The 21151-nt window shown below is 38.4% G+C and overlaps 1 protein-coding gene across 1 annotated transcript in view; it reads right to left on the bottom strand.

Annotated features, from left to right (window-relative positions):
* GLP2R (glucagon like peptide 2 receptor) overlaps positions 1–21151 on the bottom strand; it is a 45539-nt gene that overhangs the window by 12175 nt on the left and 12213 nt on the right. Inside the window, exons 3-10 of the mRNA XM_075169736.1 lie at positions 19487–19591; positions 17236–17361; positions 14694–14796; positions 14293–14449; positions 13206–13365; positions 7945–8005; positions 6631–6700; positions 102–190 (exon numbers count right to left, since the gene is read on the bottom strand). Of these exons, the coding sequence (XP_075025837.1) occupies positions 102–190; positions 6631–6700; positions 7945–8005; positions 13206–13365; positions 14293–14449; positions 14694–14796; positions 17236–17361; positions 19487–19591 (871 nt within the window). The remainder of the gene's footprint in view (positions 1–101; positions 191–6630; positions 6701–7944; positions 8006–13205; positions 13366–14292; positions 14450–14693; positions 14797–17235; positions 17362–19486; positions 19592–21151) is intronic.

Here is a 21151-nt window from a genome sequence, read left to right as displayed (position 1 = left end):
TTTCCGATTCTTTCCCCCATCCCACTGTGTGTGGGGGAGTGAGCGAGTGGCTGTGTGGTGTTTGGCTGCCTGCCAGGTTAAACCACAACATTATTACATACCTGTATTTGTAGTCATGAAAGCTCATTTGCTGAGCTTTCAGTTTGGAAATCAGCATCCTGAGAATTTTTAAGAAGATGCCAAAGTTAACCTTGAAAGAAAATACATACAGGTTACGTACAATAAATGCTATGACACTACGCATATAACTATTAAAGAAATGTAAAATTGATATTAAATACTTGTAAAACCTGTCACCGAATAACCAGAAAGCAGTTGAGATCAGGTTGGAACAGAAGGAGATTATTACCACAGCTGCAACAAAGAGCACAGAGCAGCAGTGACAGACTCTGCTGGTATCAACTCTCTCCAAATGAGGCAGTTAACAGAGTTTATATACCTTTAGGTCATACAACTCTTCACCAAACCATGACAGGTAAGCAGGATGTGGTGAAAAACAGCAGTGATTGCAATTCTTCAGATAAAGAGTCTCTAGACAGCCAGACAAGGAAGCCCTGGGCATTCTTTTACAAATCATTCACTCCTCTGTTAATTAAATTGTGCTGACTTGGCCAAGACCAACCTGCAAATATTTCTTTTCTAATGAGGACTGCAAATGCCTGTGAGGCATTAACTATTTCACTTCCACGAACCAAAAGCCCTATGCAAAAAAGTTATTAAGGTTGCAAAGTTGAGAAACTTAGCATTGCCTTATTCAGCCTGATTTACATATACATTATGATACATGATCTTCAAGCACAAAATTACATTTTAATTTTAACACAGAACCCTGCTCCTCATTTTGGGGATGGACAATTATTCAGGACTACTTTTCTTGTCTTCTTTTGATGTGTAGGTATTACTGCTGGAAGACTAGTTCTTGTTCTGTGTAAAGAATCGAACGCTTTTCATGCTGTTCTCCCCAAATGTGCACAGATATATCTTTAAAACATCACAGGGTGATAAGTGGATATTATTCCCTTTAAAAAAAAAAAGACAACTAAAGCATAAATAGATGGAGGTTGAAAGTGTAAGATCTCACCAGTTAGAGGTGCTTTGGTTTGATTTTGCAGAGCAATTAGCATCAACATTGTTACTGAGAGTATCATACTTGTTTCTTTAGCTGCAACTGGAAGCGCTCAACCCTTACCCCACTGGCTGTCTGGACATTCAGAAAGCAAAAACCAGAAGTTAGTAGTCAGTTGTGATATTTTGCCTAGCACTGTGTATGAACTTGGGAACAGACAGTGTTGGAAAGCAATTTTCTGAGGCAGCATTGAACTACCTTAAGGTCAGGATCATCCTTTCTCCTCATGAAGTGCTCTCTTGCAATTCGCGTCTCCATTACTAAAGTGCATGTCTTGCAGACTGTGCTCTCCTGTTTTATTCTGCAGCAATAGTTCATCTTGTGGGCATCTCTTTGGACAAGTTAGGGGAGGTATAGATGTGCACATGTACAAGAGGGGGTAGTTACCTTTAAATGGATGACTCTACTTCTGGTCTTTCCTAACTTTTAGAATTTTACTTCTCCTTTTACTATAATTTTTTGTTTTTACAAATACAAAGAATTCACCATAGTCAACACTGTAAGGTTCTTCAAAAGTACAGCTAGCGAGCATTTTCCATCCAAACTTACTTTTGTCTGGAAAATTTGGTTTATTCTAAAAATGATTTTCCATTATGAACTGCTTTTCACAGAAAACACTAAAACTTCATTGAAAATGACTGCCATAAGACTGAAATATTTGTACTTTCGATGCTTCATAGAAAAGACAGAATTTTCAGTAGAACATGGAAGCAAAATCACAAAATCACAGAATGGTTAAGGTTGGCAAGGAACTCTGGAGGTCACCTTGTCCAACCCTCCTGCTCAAGCAGGGCCACTATAAAGCAGGTTTCCCAGCACCATGTCCAGATGTCTTTTGAATATCTCCAAGGATGGAGACTCCACAACCTCTCCAGGCAACCTGTGCCAGTGCTTGGTCACACTCATAGTGAAAAAGCATTTTCCTGATTCAGAGGAAACCTCTTGTTTCAGTTTAAGCCCATTGCCTCTCTCTGGTCCTGTCACTGGGGAGCACTGAAAAGAGCCTGACTCCGTCCTTTTTGCACCCTCCCTGCAGGTATACACATTGATGAGATCCCCCTGAGCCTCCTCTTCTCCAGGCTGAACACTCCCAGCTCTCTCAGCCTTTCCTCATGGGAGAGATGCTCCAGTCCTTTAATCATCCTTGTGGCCCTTTGCTGATGTCTCCCCAGTATGTCCATGTCTCTCTTGTACTAGGGAGCCCAGAATTGGACACAGCACTCTAGGTGTGGCCTCACCAGTGCTGAGCAGAAGGGAAGGATCACCTCCCTTGACCTGCTGGCAATGCTTTGCCTAAGGCAGCTCAGGATACTATTCGCCTTCTTTGCCCCACAAGGGCACATTGCTGGTTCGTGGTCAACCTGATGTCCGCCAGGACCCCCAGGTCCTTTTCTGCAAAGCCGCTTTCCAGCTGGGCAGACCCCAGATATACTGGTGCCTGGGGTTGTAACTCCTCAGCTGCAGGACTTTGCACGGCTCCATGTTGAACTTCATGAGATTCCTGTCAGTTCATTTCTCCAGCCTGGAAAGGACTCTCTGGATGGCAGCACAACCCTCTGGCATCTCAGCCACTCCTTCCAGTTCTGTGTCATCTGCACCCTTGCTGAGGGTACACTCTGCCCCATTGTCCAGATGATCAATGAAGATGTTAAATAGGCTGGGACCCAGTACTGGTTACACTGCTAGTTACCAGCCTCCAATTAGACTTTCTGCCACCTTCTGGGCCTGGCCATTCAGCCAGTTTTCAATCCACCTCACTGTCTGCTCATCCAACCCATACATTGAATTGGTCACTATGCCATGGTCCCTATGTCAGCACTTTTGAAGGTCTCAGCAGGGTGATCCTATCATAAGTACTGATCTTATGAAAATTAGCTCCTACCCCACATTAAAAATGTAAAACTACTTATTAGCAACCTGGGATTAGAGATAGAAACAGTCATTTCAATATAAAACCTAAAATGCTAGCTATGCGCAAGAACTCTAATACTTTATTTCTTGCCTAATGTGGGACAAAGAAACCAAAATGGTACATGGAGTATTTAAGATCAGTGTTAAGAACTACATTCATCATAGTCTCTTCCAGTTCTCCACCACCAAACTCAGATAATGACTTCCTTTTTGAAGTACTCTAAAATTTCTGGATGGCAATAATATATATAAAAACAAGATGCCATCATTCTTTTCCAGGCTGACTGCGTGAATAGAGCTGCTGAGGAAATAGCAACATACAAATAGCATGGTGCTTTCCCCATGATTCTTTTCATTTTATTTTAAACAAAACAGGACTGTGGAATAAGGTCCAATATGGCTCCTTCTAAAATGAGCATTGGTATCAAAATTCACAGGTAAGAAGCAATGGCTGAAGATATGTGAGTTCCTTCACCACTTCAAGGACTCAATACTACAAGACTCAACAGACAGGCAATTAGGTTTAAGAAAGTCATCCCAGGAAGAAGCTGGGCCTGGTCCTGGGATTACTGGCAAGTGGAACAGCTTCAACTGTCCTCTAGCTTGCTCTTCTGTAGAAAGATGTGATAGAATCATAGAAACATAGCATCATTTAGGTTGGAAAAGACCTTCAGATCTTGGACCATCAAGTCCAACCATTAACCTAGCACTGCCAGTCCACCACTAAACCATGTCCTTAAGCGCCACATCTACATGTCTTTTAAATACCTCCGGGGTGGTAACTCAACCACTTCCCTGGGCAGCCTGTTCCAATGCTCAACAATCCTTCTGGTGAATCAATTTTTCATAATATGCAATCTAAACCTCCCCTGGCGTAATTTGAGGCCATTTCCTCTCCTCCTATCACTTGTTACTTGGGAGAAGAGACTGACACCCACCTCACTACAACCTCCTTGCAGGTAGTTGTAGAGTGCGGTAAGGTCTCCCCTCAGCCTCCTTTTCTCCAGACTGAACAACCCCAGTTCCCTCAGCCACTCCTCATAAGACTTGTGCTCTGGACCCTTCACCAGATTCCATAAATGTCCATAAATTCTAACTGATAATGCTGTATCTTTTACACTTTTTCTGTATTTTCTAATACTTAATGACTATAAGCACTGGTAATGATCATAGGCTACATGCAGAATAAATTAAACTGCTGGGGCTATCTGAATCTGTGAAACAACACCAAGGCAGAAGATCCCAAAATGTAATATAAAAAAGCAGGGATTAAAAATTATGTTAGAGGAATAACATATATGTGTGTGTATCTATTTACGTATAAATCTAAGGTGACCTCTCTTTTTGTCAACTTTAGTTAGAGGGATTTTTGAACAAAAGTTTATCCTTTCTGTTACTTTACATTTCTGCGTATTTGTCTGTAGTAGCAAACTATATATTATTTGTTCAAAAATGGCACTAATCACAATGAAAAATGAAGGAAAAAAAAAAACGAAGAAAAAGTATTTTCCCCTAGTTTTGGGTGATGATGACAGGAACTCTCCAAGTAGTGACATGAACATCTGAATTAAGGTTAGAAAGTTATCTTTAGGAATTTCTTTATATCTAGTCTGAACTTTGTATGTTACAGCTCTCGTCTATTTTCTACCATCCCTTTGCTGTACACTTTTGGCCCCATATGCCCCCATTGTTATTGCTACTGAAGACAGCAACTGGATCCCCTCTTAGCCTTCTCTTCTTAGCTCTGAACAAACCCAGTTCTCTCAGCCTCTTCTTGTACATCTTGTGCTTCAGGCCCAAATAATCCTGATGGCCTCTGCTGGACTGTCTCCAGTATGTCAATATCTTGAAAATGGTTATAGTATTCCAGATGGTCTCTCACGAGTGCTGAACAGAGAGGAATAATCACTTCCTCCAGCATGCTGTGTTCTTGATGTAACATGCAATTTTGACATTACTTCTCTTGCTACAAACAGTGGTTCACATCCTCAGTTCTTTGCACTGATTTACACCAGCAAAGATTATGCCCTATTGGGTCACTGGCTAAAAGGAAATTGCGCAGAAACAGTTTAATTAAAAGGTATTTTTAAATTACTGATTGTTTCTATCCAAGTACTCATCTTCAAATTACTTCGGAATGCATTCCTGCCTCTTAGGTCTGTTTAATTTCCTATTATTCAGGGGACTTGCTCTGGGTTGAGCATACTAACATCAGTGAACTTAATATTACAACAAAAGCAAAAACACTTGATCTCTTTGATGTAACAGAAATGCTATTATTTGTTTCTGGTTGTCATCTTTCACTAGCTGTGTATTTTCTGCTTAGGACCTCATAAAGTAAACTGATGATTGAGTCTTCTTTCAGAATTAGACATATCCAGGAAGAAATTGGTTCACATCCCCTCAGGTCTGGACTTCATCCATCTTGACCTTTCCCTCAAACTGTCCTCAGTTTTGGGACAGTTTCAGTGTTTCTTAATGCTCTCTTTTGGCTTTTACCTCCTATCACCTCTCAGGCCTTTTTGCTTTCTTTTCTGGCTCTTCTCTCTACGGCAATTTTTTTTTCCTTCTAATTATTTACTTTTCTGATGGCTACTAAGTGTGTTTCTCTGTTTCACAGCTCAATCCCAACTATGCCCACTTTCTCTCTCACACGGTTCTCTCCAACTCAGGAGCAGCAAAACGAAGTCCATTATTTCTTCTCTAAAGGTCACATCTTTTCTCCAGTGTGACAGAAACCAATACCCTCCTTTCCAATTGATGCATTGAATGCATCAATTCCTCAATATTATCCTTTGAGCAGTCCTTCTTTTATTCCCCATACATATTTGCATGAGTAAAGCACGTCTTTTCTCTACAACATTTGCTATCTGTCTAGCTAACCAAATCACTTATTCATCTAATCCTTTTATGCCTTGCTGACTGCGTGAGAATATAAGGTATTCTGGACACTCACTATAGTCCCACCTATCAAAATTCTGTGTTCATAATCATGTCTTCATGAGTGGTTTTGATCATGCTATTTCCATCTCTTCATTATCACTGCATTTTAGGGGTACACTTTTTTGCATTTGTTTAAGAAAAAAAAACATAACTCAGTCTTGTCATGCTATGCTTCATTTTTTTTCATTATGTGAATGCTTTCTCCCCATGATGATCAGTACTTCTGTTGTTACTTCTCTGCATCCTTGTTATCATAAGATCTTCCTCTATAGAGAATTTGGAGCTTTCTAGTGGTGCTCACCACATGGTAGCAGTCTCCTAAGTAACCTGCTCACTGAGAAAATGAGGGTAAAAATATGAGAAGTAAAAAATATGAGAAGCAAAGGGCTCCATCTTTGATATAGATGGAACTGTGCAGAATTCACTGCACAGATAAACAGCAGTGTTTTGAGAGGTTGACACTGAAATCTTTGTTGTTTGTAGATAGACAGAAAGGAAGCTATGCCCGTACACCCACAATAAGAAACTTAATTTACAATTTTTTCTGTGTCATCTTTTCTAATCCAAGAATTGGATTATACTTGAAGAAAGGGTCACAAAGGACAATCACACTTGTGCGTGATATTAGGAACAGATGAAATAATTCTTACTGCAATGGAAAACAACATCGGTCCTCGGATGACCCACCAGATTCCCATGTGTTCATTTGTTCCCCAGCACCTGAAGAATAATTTAAAGTATAATTACATTATTTTCATAGAAAAAAATTAGAAAGCTTACATAACCTATGTATATATTTCAAAAGGAAGTTGAAAAAGTGCAACTTTTTCAGGTGGCACCCAGGAGAAATGGAATAAAAAAAACTAGGAAGAGTCTCACCAACAACTGAAATTGTATTTATTCTGAAGATCTTTCCACCAGAATGTTGAGAGAGGTTTCCCTAGACTGCAAACTTCAGAACTATCTGGCAAACTCAGTCTTTGGATCCACACAACAACTGTACATGGTACCAAACCTTCATAATGTAATTCATCCTACTCATATTTATCTACCTGAAACTGGAAACTGGAAATGGGTAAACTATGAATTGAGACCATAGTTCTTGACTGGCTAAAAAGTATATGTACTATTTCCTTGAAGCTGTCTCCTTTTCTCCTTCTAATTTGTCCTAAGCACATCTTGCTTCTTGCTAATTAGCCTGAAACTCTGTAGGATCTTGGCTTGTCATTTATGGTCTATATAACACCTAACTATATGAGACTGTTATTGTGATTTGGTTCCTGATGTTGTTGCTTAATAACTATATTGGTGTTCCAAACAAAACTCTCTAGGAACCATGAATAAAAAAGGGGAATAAAAGAAATCAAACATAAACCCCAAAGTCTATGTGATGCCATTAACAGCATCGTTGAAGACCAGAAGACTGGAAAACTGATGCTTACTAGTGCAAGTTACTCTTACTGATTCTTTCACTGAATATTGAACACATTCATTTAATATCAGCTTTTAGTGAATATCAGTTTTTGTTATTATCCTCCATAACAAATATTTTTTTCTCAAAATGTCAGTGAATACTAATTAAACTCAAAGTGTAGAAGGTCTCCAAGGAAAGAACTGGTCTCCTTTTCTTACTTCAAGATGTTTTTCATGAACACGTTTGTGCTGACAATTTGCTTCATATATGAAGTGGATGAACATTGGATGCAATAGCTTTTATTTCAGGAACAGTGAATGTTCATTCTACTTCTTGATTTATGCACAAGTAAATCTGAGAATTCCTGCAAGTAGTTTGATGTAAAAGCACTAAAATGAACCTAGAAAATGTAACAAGTATTAACAGGTGCTGTATAATCTTAATATAATCTAGTAGTCAATACTTGTGTCAATTACTGTCAAGGGCTTCCAGAAAAATCAAGCAAAACAGAAAGCCAGTATTCTAAGGCACATTTTATTTAGTAACCTACCCCGTGTTCTCCAGTTTTGATCTGCTTATTCCCCAGGGGCCCACAAACAGGATAGGAACAACTGAAAAGAAAAGGAGTCAATTACAGCCAAGCTTGCAGAATGGTTCATACAAAATACAGATATGTTACAGTAGAGTGTGGTGTAAAGACATATGCTTTTCAGTCTTCTATTTAGAATTGTACAAAAATCAGTTGGATCCTAGCTTTCCCCTTTTGTTCCCCTTAGTCAAATACAAAATGGTATTCCATTGTATGGTTGAATCTTGCATTTTCAGACTCATATATACATATATATACACACATACACTGGTGATCTGTCCAAATCTTCTAAATTCCTGACACTGAGAATTCAAAATAATTGGCACTTGAGGCCTTACAGACTACCTAAGGCACCAGTTGTTAACATTTTTATTTGTTAAACCTTGAAGAGTTTTCAGTGGCAGCATGGAACTCTGTCTAGTTAATTAAAACAACTGTTTCCTGGCTTACATTTCCTGCCTTTAAAGATAATCCGTGGTCCCCATTCCCCTGTTGTTCCCCCCCTCCTGGAGATCACAGACTGCAGACTGAAAAAAAAAAAAAAAACTGAGATAAAGGATTATTACACTATTCCAGTGGTCTACAAATGTGCAGGCACAAGCTTCAATCACAAGCCCAAAGCATGCGAGCTACAAAAGGCAGGTGTTTGACTGGATTCTCAGCCCAGTAACACACAGGAGATTTTCTGGTGGATGTGGCAGAAAGGAAAGGAGATGTGGGTCACTGGGGCCAGAACAGGATCTATTCAGGCTTCTGGGACACTAGCTAAGGTCATGGGGAGAGCTGGAGTGTGGCAATACAGGGAAAGGGCCAGAAGCAAAATACTTTCAGAGATAGTAGACCTCTGAGTGGGTAAAATGGGGAAAGATACAGAAAGGGTCTCACTTGGGTGGGAGACGGCATTCGTGCAACAAGTGGGCCTGAGAGAACAATCAGGGCATGGACCACTTGGGAAGGGAGCTATGCTTCCAGGGGAATATGAGGTTGTCCCATGGGGAAAAATAATATCCAGGAGGATGAGGTGATGTTATCAAGTGCCGTTCCTGGACAGTAGCTGAGGAAGTGTGTCTCTGTAGGTGTTAAGCATGGTTCACCCCTGCTGACTCAGCAGCAGCAGCACTACAAATGCCTGCAAGATAGGTGCCAGCTGTCCCATCTTAGTAGTAATTCCAATAAATATAAATAAGAACTTAAGCTGATTAGTGGGAAAAGACCTTTAGGAAATCAGTGAATATGATACAGATATGAGAACAATGGAGGGGGACAGTCAGGGAGATGATCATTATTATTTATACTTTTACAGTAGTGAGCAAATTTCTTAACAGACTTGTCCTAATGCAGTTTGAACAAGGAATAAAATTATTAGTGCCTATTCCAATGAGCTGGTAACCAAAGCAACAAATGGATGTAGAGAAGTGGGAAGAGTAAGGAAGCAATGAGACAACACTAACCAGCGTGAAAGACAGTGGTCTTGATGTGTCAGCAGCCTATATGCTAATACAGCCATATTAATATAGCACAAGAGATCTTTAAAGAGCAATGTGAGAGGGAACAGAGAAATCAAGGCATGGATAGTGAGAAGGACCCTCTAAAGTGTAAGGGGCAGCAGAGGAGAAAGCCCAGAGGCTTGGCAATGGACGATGCAGTGTGGTGTTATGCTTTGACAGAAACTTTTAATAGGTGAGGAAGGATGGGAATGAGTATGAAAGTGAAGGAAAGTAGTTAATGTCTGGTGAGGAAGAAGCAAAAGAAGAAAAGAAGGGATGCCAAAAATGGGAAAGCATGATCAAAATTGCAAGCCTGAAAAATAATCTTCACAGCAACACAGTGGATGAATACAGGTTAGGTCAGAGAAAAGGATACTGTAGGAAATAAGACAAGTTCAATGTGACTATATCTAAAGAAGCAAGAAAGGATTAAGGTAATATCCCACTTCTCTTAAACATTGAAATAATTCACTCTTCAAAACTACTTGTCTTCTTTCTTTGGTTCTAGAGAATGTCTTGGTATTAGTTACCTAAATTTAACCTTGTTAGATAAAATTAATGCCCTCCTCCGTCAGGTAGACTAAACTAAAGATTTAAGCACTACCTGATTCTAAGAACCCACAGGAAGTCTGGTATGAAAACACCACTCAGAGCACTCAATGAACACAACATAAATCACACTGGGGAGCAGAGGAGTGACAGGGGTTGGGAGACGTCATGAGGATAAAAAATTAAGAATTTTGTTTTATTCATATGGAGCTTGACTTCATAGTTAGATAACCAGGAAATTTTTAACTTTTTTTGAATTAAATACTTGATTTCCCTGTAAACATATGGAGGTTTGTCCAGAATACTTGGGATGCATCAATGACTGTGCAGTGAAGGGTATAGGAATATATTTTATCTTCTTTTTTATCAAGGTCCTTTACCCTGAGAAACTAGACTTGTTTTGGGACAAGACCAATTTTCTGAGACAATTCTAACCAGCAGATTTCTATCCAGGTACCAAAATGCAATATTTGAATATTCCAGTTTCTGTTTTGTATTTCTCCTGACAAAATATTATCCTCCACAGAGATGTCGCAATATATACCTAGGTTTGGTCACCAAATCTGAGCTGTAATATACTGACATATATGTACATGTCCTTAAACATGTGATTGGTAGATTTGGTGAAAAAAGATTTCATATGTGGAATTTCACATCTGTCTTGGAACCTGGAAGAAGTGCATTTGAGTATCTAGTATTGACTTTGAGGTACCATGTTCCAAATGATCAGTGACTAGTTTGTTTAGGCTTTCTTTATCTCTTCATCATAGGTATTAAATACCAATTTCCATCAAATTGTTTACTACATTAACTTGATAAAGTTAAACTTTAATTTAACTTGAAGATCAATACTTCTGTTTCAGACGTGAAAAAAAAACCTGTTTTTTTCCGAGTATGCAATAAAACATGCCTTTCCTCATTGTACATTCTTCCTCAATTAAAAGCAATGATTTTTCCTGAAGCTCCTTTCTGATCTGATGTCAAAATGTCAGGTTATGCTATTCAATGAAATAATTTTGATTTAAACAATAGATCAACCTTTTTGTTTTAAACATGACAGACGAAACTTTCCCAAGGTTGCAGCACTTGCTTTGTATGCATGGACTGACATTTCTGAGAACATGTGTGTTCCCATTGCAAACACCTCTGTTTAATCCTTGTTCCGTACTTTCAGCTCTTTCCACGTTATTAAACTGTTGTCATGTTGATCAGTAGTGAAGGCTCTGCATTTATCATCAGGGCCTCAGAACTCCTCAGTTTCTCACAAGCCTAGACTAAAACAACCTGAATTTCTTAACTTCTGGAGATATGTTAGTTTTTACCTGATCTTTTAAGAACTAAAAGATGTGAGGTGCTGGACAGTCTGTTAGAGTTCTTCTATTGTTGCAGGAAGCTAAATAATATCTTATTTTGGACTTAAAACTGTAAAACTAGAATAAAAGAGCATAAGTGTTCTTATTGTTAACAAAAGGAAAAAAAATGGCAGTATGTCAACTATGAGTTTTACATTCACTTGTAAATAACTGATTTTATACTCCAAAATTAAATGTGCCACTGCAAAAATCACTATGTCTGAGTACTTTTTTATTGATCTCTGATAACAAGATTACACAATGCACAAAGTGAAGCAATCTGTTGTACTGACATCTTCAGAAAAATGCATATAATATTATTCAAAGCCTAGTTCAAATGCTATAAGAGACAAAATTCAGATATCTTTTAATCTTCTCAGTAGTAGTAAACACAAGCCATTTCTATAAAAGAGAGCTAATGTTTCTGGGTTCTTTAATAGATTCTTTCAGACCAAATAGTTTTGCCCTAAATTAAGTTATCTTATGTACTTCAACAGGGTTTTATATCATGCTTTTGAAACTTTTTTCCTCAGGTTTCCCCCTGTGTGGTATTTTAGATGCCGAAGTCCTATTTCAGATCTCGCTTTAAGCATTGGCATTTTTCTACAGCAATGGTTCTTTGTTAATAAATCAATACAGTCATATTAGGAAAGTATGAAAAATGGTCTTATCTGAAATTCACTTAATTCTAGGAATTTCTCCACTAGACTATTTTTTTAGATGCTATCCAATTCCCATTTCAAAATTCAAGAGGTAAGGTAGATGTCAAAGAGAAGTAAAGTGAACTGTCTTCATTCCCTGTGATTGTTACAGAGAGAGCCTAGTACAACTTTTAGACAACTAAAACTGAATTACATGAATTACTGCCAAACTGACAGGGAGTTTGCCACAGCCTTGATAACAATAAGTGGACTATATACTATAGTCCCACAGTCCTGGATATACAGTTTTACATTTGACAATATAGTTCAATAGACGTAGATGTGGTGATAGTGAAACAGCTTGTAAAACCATACATTGATAAAAGTTTTACAGTCAGAAGTTCTTATGGCCATCCATTCTATCCTCCTCCTTAAGTCAGGCCACTGGATTTGAATCAATAACTCCTGCAACAAACCTACATATGCCTAAGAGTACATTTTTTATCTTAATTTAAATCTTTCAAAGGCCTGTGAGTTGTACAGGTAGATTTTAGATGATTATTGGGAATTGGAAAACGTTGATTTTCTCCTTTGTCCAGGCAAGATACATAATTATGCTCTTTGAGTAAGCAACGAACACAATTGTCAGATTACATGATGTAATTTACACAAAATTGTTCAAATGCTTGTAGCTAACTTTACATTGTTTTTATTCCTTGAAAAATATCTGAAATGTAAGACCTGAATCATGCAGTGTTTCAGATTGTCCTCTAACTTAAAGCATACTTTAGAACTTTAAGGTGAGCTAGGAAGGTGAACATATAAAAGAAAATTGTTAATGTTTAGACATTTTTGCTATGTAGGTGCTCTATTACGAAGGAAGAAAATGAAGTTGCTGATAGTACCATAACATTCAGTGATGACAGAAAATACAGCCAAATATAATCAAATTTCTTCTTTTTCTGTCCACTAGGCTACTGTTTTCTTGTGAAATAATTCACCCATTTCCTGTATCTGCAGGTCAAGCTGAACTGCAATGAATGTACCACTGCTGGTATACTTTTATTGACAATCACTGACTTCAAAACAAACAAAAAAGAGTTCAGATTTTTTCTTTCTTCATTACAAAGTATCCACTACTGACTCAAAAAAGTACTGCAGAATCAAGAACACGGAAATTGTTATGTACTTACCCCATCCTATCACAATATATGCCTGTAGTAGTCGTCTTTCAGAGAGTACAACTGTTATCAATAATGTATGCAGATAAATTCCTTCTACTAATAACCAAAAATAATTTGCCCCAACAAAGTAATGCATGAAAAACTGGGCAGTCCTGCAAATGATTACAATCTGTAGAAATGAGAGACCAGGAATCATTGTTAATATATAAAATCTCTGACAAATCCTGGTTGTCTCTTGTTAATTTAGCAATCGTTTCAAAACTAGCACATGGTTGTGATATAACTGGTTTGGTCACATATCTCACAAGACTCTCCTTGCTGTTTGGGAGAGGCTGGAGGGGAGTGCAACAATTTAAAGGCTTCTACATTGTCAGAGAGTTTGAGTAAAGGTGGCAAGTAGGAAAAGACACTGACTGGGGTATGTGTTCTTTGTCATGATCTGCATATCAGAATTTTTACTGATGAGCTATTAAAATAATAGTCACCATTAACATTTTGCAACTAATTTTGCTTGTTGACATGGGCAAACTATATTCATACAATACAATACAAGTATAATTTATGCACAGTCATCGTAAATGAGAGATGTTGTTATTCCATTATCTAAACAAGTGTAAGAAAATTAGCACATTTTCCTAGTATAGAAAAGCCTTTAAACTATTTTTTCTCTTTTAGTGTTCTTTCACAGCAAATACATTGTTTGATAACATTCTCTTAAAAGCAAGATTTTTGTGCATTGCATTGTGCTATGCATACCAAGAGTGAATAAATATAGTGTTATATAAATGCCAAATAAATATCTAGATTTCTTCCTAAAAACTACAGGTGTAAGTTGTTTTGCTTAATTGGATGTTTCTAAATATAACTATTGATTAATTTGTTATTTCTATATAAAGCTTTATATAAAATCAATCTATTGCAATTTATCAAATCAGAATTTTTTTCTTGATTACCCCAAGCTTTATCAGCAAAATTTCAGCATTCAAAGCTCAACTAACAAACACCTCAAAACTTGCTGCCATATGGCAAACTTCCGAAACTCTCTTACGGCCACTAGCAGCACACATTTACTAGTCGCAATGAACTAACAAGTTACCTCAGGACTGAGGTATAATATCCATCCAGTTTCATCATTTGGTCTTTTGGAGTAAATATTGTAGTATACAGTGTCTTTTATAAGAACTGCTGTGGCACGCAAGATAAAAGATGCAAATAAATTCATATGGATGTAGTTTCTTGTGCAGTGAAGTTTTCTGTGGAAAAAAAAATCATGTATGAATCCTCTAGAATATATTTAATTTGCAGAAATTAAAAAAAATACTCTTGTATTCATATTGTTACCATCAATGGATTTTACTTAGGAACTGCTTTTATAATGTTTATTAGGGAAATACAAGTTATTTACATTGGAAGCTAAGCAATAAATTCAATTACATAAAAAGAAGAATGTGCATACTGGGGTCTGTATTTTTAAAACACATGTAAATTTGTACTAACCTGAGTAAAGAAAGTATAAGGAGAGCTAATACAAGTGAGATGAGAGAAAAATAATATCCTATAGTGTACAACAGCTGTAATGTGGTAAGTAATTTATGTTCTTCTTCCTAGGAACAAAGAAGAAAAATGTGTTATACATGCAGGCAGGTGGGCAGAGCATGAACACAGCTCAGAAACTTTTGAGTCCAACTTCTTTGTGTAGCCAGGGGAGGTTTCTGTTGCATGGTCCCTGCACTGCCTCATGAAAACATTGCATGACAGAGACACTTGCAGACAGCCTTAGTTTCTTTTTAAATTAGAAGGCACTCATGGCCTCATTTCCAAATTGCTCATGCACAAACATCATTCATAGTCTGATTTACAGCTAATCATTGCCATGATTACATGCACCAAATGGATCCTGGTGGTTTAATAACTGCAGAGATCAACTTACTCAACCTGTACACACAACTGCAATTATTATGTGTGTAGCCTAGGGATCTGTAACAACAGTTACAGATCAGTTGTGTCTGTACAATTTTGAGTCAGCTCTGTCTAGAGTCATTGAAATAGACTGACTTCTGCCATGAGTTCAAAGAAAAAAATCAGAATTATTAGAGTTATCTTGAATGTCTTTGAATGACGAATAAGACCTCAGAGGAGGAAGGGGGGCACTCACACTTTCTTTCCCCTTTGCTTCATTTAATATTTCTCCTTGCTAAGTTTTTCCATTTATCTGCTTGTCTACCCCTCATCTCTTCATATTGCTTTTCTAGCTCAAAAAAAGCTTCTCTGCAGAAGGGCCATAGAGATACAGGATATGTGACTTTCATAATCCATATTTGGCTTGCAAAGATTTTCTTGGAACGTGTGTCTTTTCCTCAGTGATTTTGCTGTTTTCTTTGTGAGTTGTCTTACTGCTCAGTGCCAGGGATTTTAGCACTGCCTTCCTGCCAATAGTTGTCTCTAATCAATTTATGCTAATAAGTACTATCTGGATAGCATGGGTGAGCTGTGCTTGCTGGTAGAAACTCTCTTGGAGAGGGTGAAAGTGCCCAGGGAGAGCAGTGTGGGTGCAGGAGATTCCCATAGCACAGCCTTTAGTCACTCTGCTCCATGAAAACATTCAAACAGGCATGAACCTAATAAAAAGCATGAGTTATCATCTTGGCTATGACAATTTTGCAACACAAAGGAAATCAAGCTGATTCCTCCAATGTGTGTGGATGGTAGTTCTGGGTTATTTCTAACATCTTGGGGCTTTCTACTAAATATAACAAACAGGTACAAAACCACATTTAGTGTTGGTAGGAAAGCTGGTTAAAGCTTTCAGAGAAATCGTCTGCTGTCACACAAGATGAATTAACGTGTCTGCCACCCGCAAGTTTGCGATCCAGAATGGTCAACAAACCATGGAAAACTCTCAGTACTTATGAATATTTATCACACTGGTATAAATAAACTGTAAGTTTGGAAGTTCATGTACTCACTATATAAAGAGTTTAGTAAAAACTTAGTAGTACATGGGGATCTTGAACGAATAGTGTTTAATAAAGTAGTCAATAAAGTAATGTTACTCAATAAAGTAATAAACAGTAACAGTGCTCACCCAATAAAGTACTAAAAAGTAAAAAATAATCAACAGTAATAGTACTTATTGAAGAGACTTAATTTTGACAGCTAAGCTGAACTCTATAGCAAAAGAAGTTACAATAATGCATGCTTTACTATTATCTGAAACTCTGCTGCATTCATTGCAAGTCATTTCTCAGTTGTGCAAGCAGGCAATAGGATAAGATCCCTGTTTCACTGCTTGAACTGTCCTTTACCTTAAACCTAACTCGGGTGGTGGAAGTGAGCTTGCTCGGTTTCAAACTGCCTTCTCTCAGAGAACAAGAGTCAGGCTTCTTTGCAGATACAGAGCAAGAGTGTGATTCCCAGCTTCACAAACGAGACCTGATCAGTAATTGTTTTCATTTTATCTTCAGTACAAAGAGCTGAGTGCTGATGAGGTGAGAGTATCTAGTTTGCTCTTTATTCAGCTCGGGACAGCCATTCCCCCCTGCTGACAAAGCCCAACGCTTGGGCTGCATGCTGTATCAGACCGGGAAGGATGGCATTTGCATTATGATCCTCCAGTCTGTGACTAGCTAAATTTGAAAGGACCAGTTAACGGTCCTCATTAAATGCTAAAAGGCTTAGGAAACGACAGGGAATGAAGTTGTCTGGCCTTGGCAGACTACAGCGATTTGGGGCAGACGATGGGATACTTTGAATTTAAGTTATTTGCTTGTCAGGTTGCAGTCTTTTTCAATTTTATTAGGAGAAATTCAGCACATGTGAACACTGGACTCTGCACAGAAAATAATTTGTGGCATCTAAAGCAGGAATTCCCCTCCTTAATCTTTCCTCCTCCAATCCTTTTAAATAAAATAACAGGTTTCCATTTGGTAATCTAAATGAAATCTGAACATCTTTTGCAGGTATTCAGTGGAAATGTTTTATCAGTTACTCAAGAAGAGATTAAGAAGATTAAAGTATTAAACCATAATATAAAGCATACTTACATTTTTTTTTAAATTATTTTTCTCAGAACATTCTGAACTATCACGCCAAATGTCTGTGGAGTTTTCCTTCGTTTGCCAAGTCCCTTCATCCAAGCAGACTCTGTATACATTTCCTACACTTCCTGAAAGTAAACAGAGGTTTAGTCTGAAAGATCAAAATAAAGATTTCATTTTTCATACACATTTTAAAGATTTCTCCCTTACACCACAGCAATAGATACCACCCCGCTCCCACTCAAAAAAGGAATAAAAACCACTTTTCTTTTTGTCTTTGACAATACATTTTTCATATTTACATGGGACAAAGTAGGAATGTAATCTAGCAGAAATAAATTCCCAGAATGTACCTGGTATTTACAAAAAATACGTAGTTACTACATTCAAAAGAAAAGCCTACATCTCACTTTATTCCTTTTTCCTCATTAAGCTCATAAGTTTCATGAAGTGTGGGTAGCACATTGCCCAGGCTGTGCAGTCAAAATTGTAGGAGAAAGAGTATGGTTTCATTAGGGAATGACCTTTCTCTGAAATACCTGTGGCTGGTGTTTTATTTACGTGCTTTGGGGCCTGATCAGCAGGTGGTGTGAACTGGTGAAGCTTTCTTGGCTTTCACTGCATTGTCCTAGTTTATACTAATTAAAAATTTGCCCATAACATCAGAAGAATGGTATGGGGACCCTGGCTGATGTTTGTTTGATGTTTTCCTCAACAGCTGCCTTCCATTTATTTCTAATCAGACCTGAGGTTTTTCATTCATTTTTGAATTAGAAAGTGTTTAAGGACTGCAGCAGCAACAAGAATATCTCATTTTGTTTAGGATAACTGGAACTGAGAGAACTGCTTTGAGAGCACTGTGATGGAGCAAGAGCTGTGATGGAGACTAGACACTGAAAAAAATCTGAAGGCATCTATGAAATGTGATCAGAAATCTCATTTCTAGACTACCCTAATTTTTCAGTGCTCAGGCTTGGCAATGATGATAAACCACAGTAAATTTACCTCAAGCTTCCAAGCATTTCTGCTCCGAGTCCACCGATGTCCCAAAACAGCTGTGCCTTGGAAATGGGACAAGCAATGGGGACCAAAAGCAACCCTAACCCTAGTCCCACAAAGTATCTAACAAACAGACAGCTGAGCTGTCTCTAATGCTTCTTCTCCTAAGGTGCTATGGCATGGATGAGAATGCCAGATGGTATGGTAAAACAGCAGCCCCACTGTGTTCCACACTGTGAACACAATTAAAAGCTTCATAACCTGGTGCAAACCTTACATCTTGCTTTTGTAGAAATTTAGACAGAAGAAGAAAAAAAAAAAGATTCTCCGTTACATAGAGGGAAGGAAGATGCTTTTATGTTTATTATGAAGAGCTGAATTTGTTCTAAATGCTTGTCAGAAGCAGTTGTTTGAGAGATTAGATAGAAGGTGGGTCTCTTTTTGTTTAGCAGCACAAAAAAGAATGAATGATGACATTACAGACCAAACCATGTGTGGAGTAGACTGGAGAAAGCTAGGATAAGCAGCCTGTAGTAGTCTCCCATAAACTACAGGACTCAGACACAATTGGTCCTTCCAAGTCATATTAGAAATGCAGCTCAGAAAGCCACATGTAGCAAAGAAAGGCTATGTAGCAGGATTCAGAAATGCTAGGCTGCAGTGGTAGAAATGTCCTTTCATTTCTTTAGGAGAAAGGGAATGTTGTTTGCTTTTAGACAGTTTTGCTCCTGCAGATGTTATTCTTTTTCCCTTCCTGAGAGCCTCCCTGCTCCACTCCCTCCAGGAAAAGGCTGCTTGGAAAGCTTGTTTTTTTCACCACACCACTTGCTGGTGGTGCAGTATGTCCTACTGGAGGGCTGACTGCTTGGAGCGCTGCTTTGTTTGGCTATTTCAATTTTCTGGGAGAGAGCTTCATGTCTGGGGTCAGTGGGGACCCCAGAAGTTGAACCTCAGAAGCTGAACCCCAAAACTGTTACTGCTAATAAAGACCTGGCAGTTCGGATACATGATCTTGGAAATGTTGCTTTATAGCAGACAACATAGAGCTGTAACAAGCACAGATGGAGAGAAAGAGTAAATAATTAAACATCGACAAAAATTTTGTGCCTCAATTCAGAAAAGAGGTGAAAAGAGGTGAGACAAGAAAGCCCTCAGACACTTCAAAGGACACTGGGACAAGAGAGACCAGCACCATCTATCCTTTAGCTGGATTCCCAGCATAAACTCGAAGAGAAGTTACCACTATCACATTACCGTTTTCGAACCATGGCAAATATGAAGGACAAGGAACAGAGACATTTCCTGGGGGTGAGTAAGGCCAGCAAACAAATTGGTCAAATGTCCCATTACAATGTATTCCTGGGGAGAGAAGCAAATAGAAGTTTAACAAAAAGCTGTTCAGACAGTGGACAATCATGAAAACCATTGTATACTGTTCCAGGTAACCTACAAGCTACTCCAGAGTATTTACAAGATGTAGTAGATAAACTTTGTGCATTCACTGTGCAATGCTCTTTGCACAGTGCAGAAATGGCTGCTACCCTTCTTCCCTGGATCTACACAACAGCAGCAGGTTTTACATGCTTCATTATGAGATAAGGGTATTGCTCAAAATTATCCTGAGGCCTCTATTTCCAAAGGTAACAGACAGATTCCAGCTGTGCTCTCACTGACTGTTTTTGGTACACACCACAGACTTTTTGCTGGTAAATGGAAGATATTCCACCTTTCATGACACCTGTGACACTGATTCTCAGCTCAGACCACTGCCACCTTCTCAGATAGTGACTCCTCTTAGTCTTCGGGTAATAGAGGTTAGGGAGCTGGTAATGTTTCAGACTAACTCAGTTTTAAGCTTCACAGGTATCACATCACTCACAGGACTTAAAGTTAAGATAAAACATTTGAAAATGCAGAATTGAAATGGTGCAGTCAGGTTACAGTAAGATAAAGTAAAATGCATTTATGGCTGCACTAGTCTCTTGGTTAGTTTCTGTCTTTTTTCTAGGATAAGCTGAAGTTCTCCTCTCTTAACTTTAATGCTTTTGCTCATCCAAAGCTAGGAGAGTATATCTTGCTTTTTTTTCCGAAATGCTTAGCAATACTTTGAGAAACTTGTGTGGGAAGAAGAATACAGGAAGCAACAAAGATAGCTGTGTGCTATCTTACCAGCATCTTTTTGGTGTGCTTCTGCTAAAATACAGAGCACAGTATGTGCATTCTTAGTAATTCCCTTGTATCTTTGAGGTTGACTATCTGTGGCCGCATCTGCCTTATGACCTGTGCAGTTGTAACATTTATAGCTGCATTTTTATTGTTCCTTTCCCCGACATCTGATGAAGGATTGTTCAAGTGTGGATTGGGCAGGCTGCAAGGAGAAAAATAGTTTTTTCTCCATTTCATGAAAACTGGAGTTCTGAGTCCTTGTAGTTCTCCTGATCACCTGCTACAAACTATTGCCCTCTAATATCTTGCCACGTGTCACTGCTTTTGGCCTCTTGGGTCATCCAGCTTAGTTCTAATTGCCACCATTCTCTGCCTTCCCACCACAGTACACTCTTCTTTTGCATCGTGCTAAGGGTTTTTGCACACCAGGTTTTCACCACAGGCCATTGATCTCTGGCTTCTCAGTACTGTTTCTCTTTCTTTCTTGTCAGTTTTAGTTGTAAGCTATCTTGCAGGTGTACTGGCTGGGCTGATCTGTGCTTTGCTTCCCTTGCTTTCCATAAAAACTTTTGCCCCTCTGCAATCCTCATCATTCTGTCTTCTTGCCTCTCTGAGTGCAGTCACATAGTCTGTAATTTATGGCACCTTCTTTGTCTGGCCTTTCTGTGTTTTCTCCTTCCTTATTTCCCACAGACAAAGTAAGCAGAAAAAGACAAGAAAAGACAAGAGAATGAAAGACAAGACAAGAAAAAC

This window comes from Calonectris borealis, chromosome 20, assembly GCF_964195595.1.
Source record: "Calonectris borealis chromosome 20, bCalBor7.hap1.2, whole genome shotgun sequence".
In the NCBI taxonomy this organism is placed as follows: Eukaryota; Metazoa; Chordata; class Aves; order Procellariiformes; family Procellariidae; genus Calonectris; species Calonectris borealis.
The sequence above is the reverse complement of the archived record's forward strand: the minus strand, read 5'-3'. Positions and strand labels throughout refer to the sequence as shown.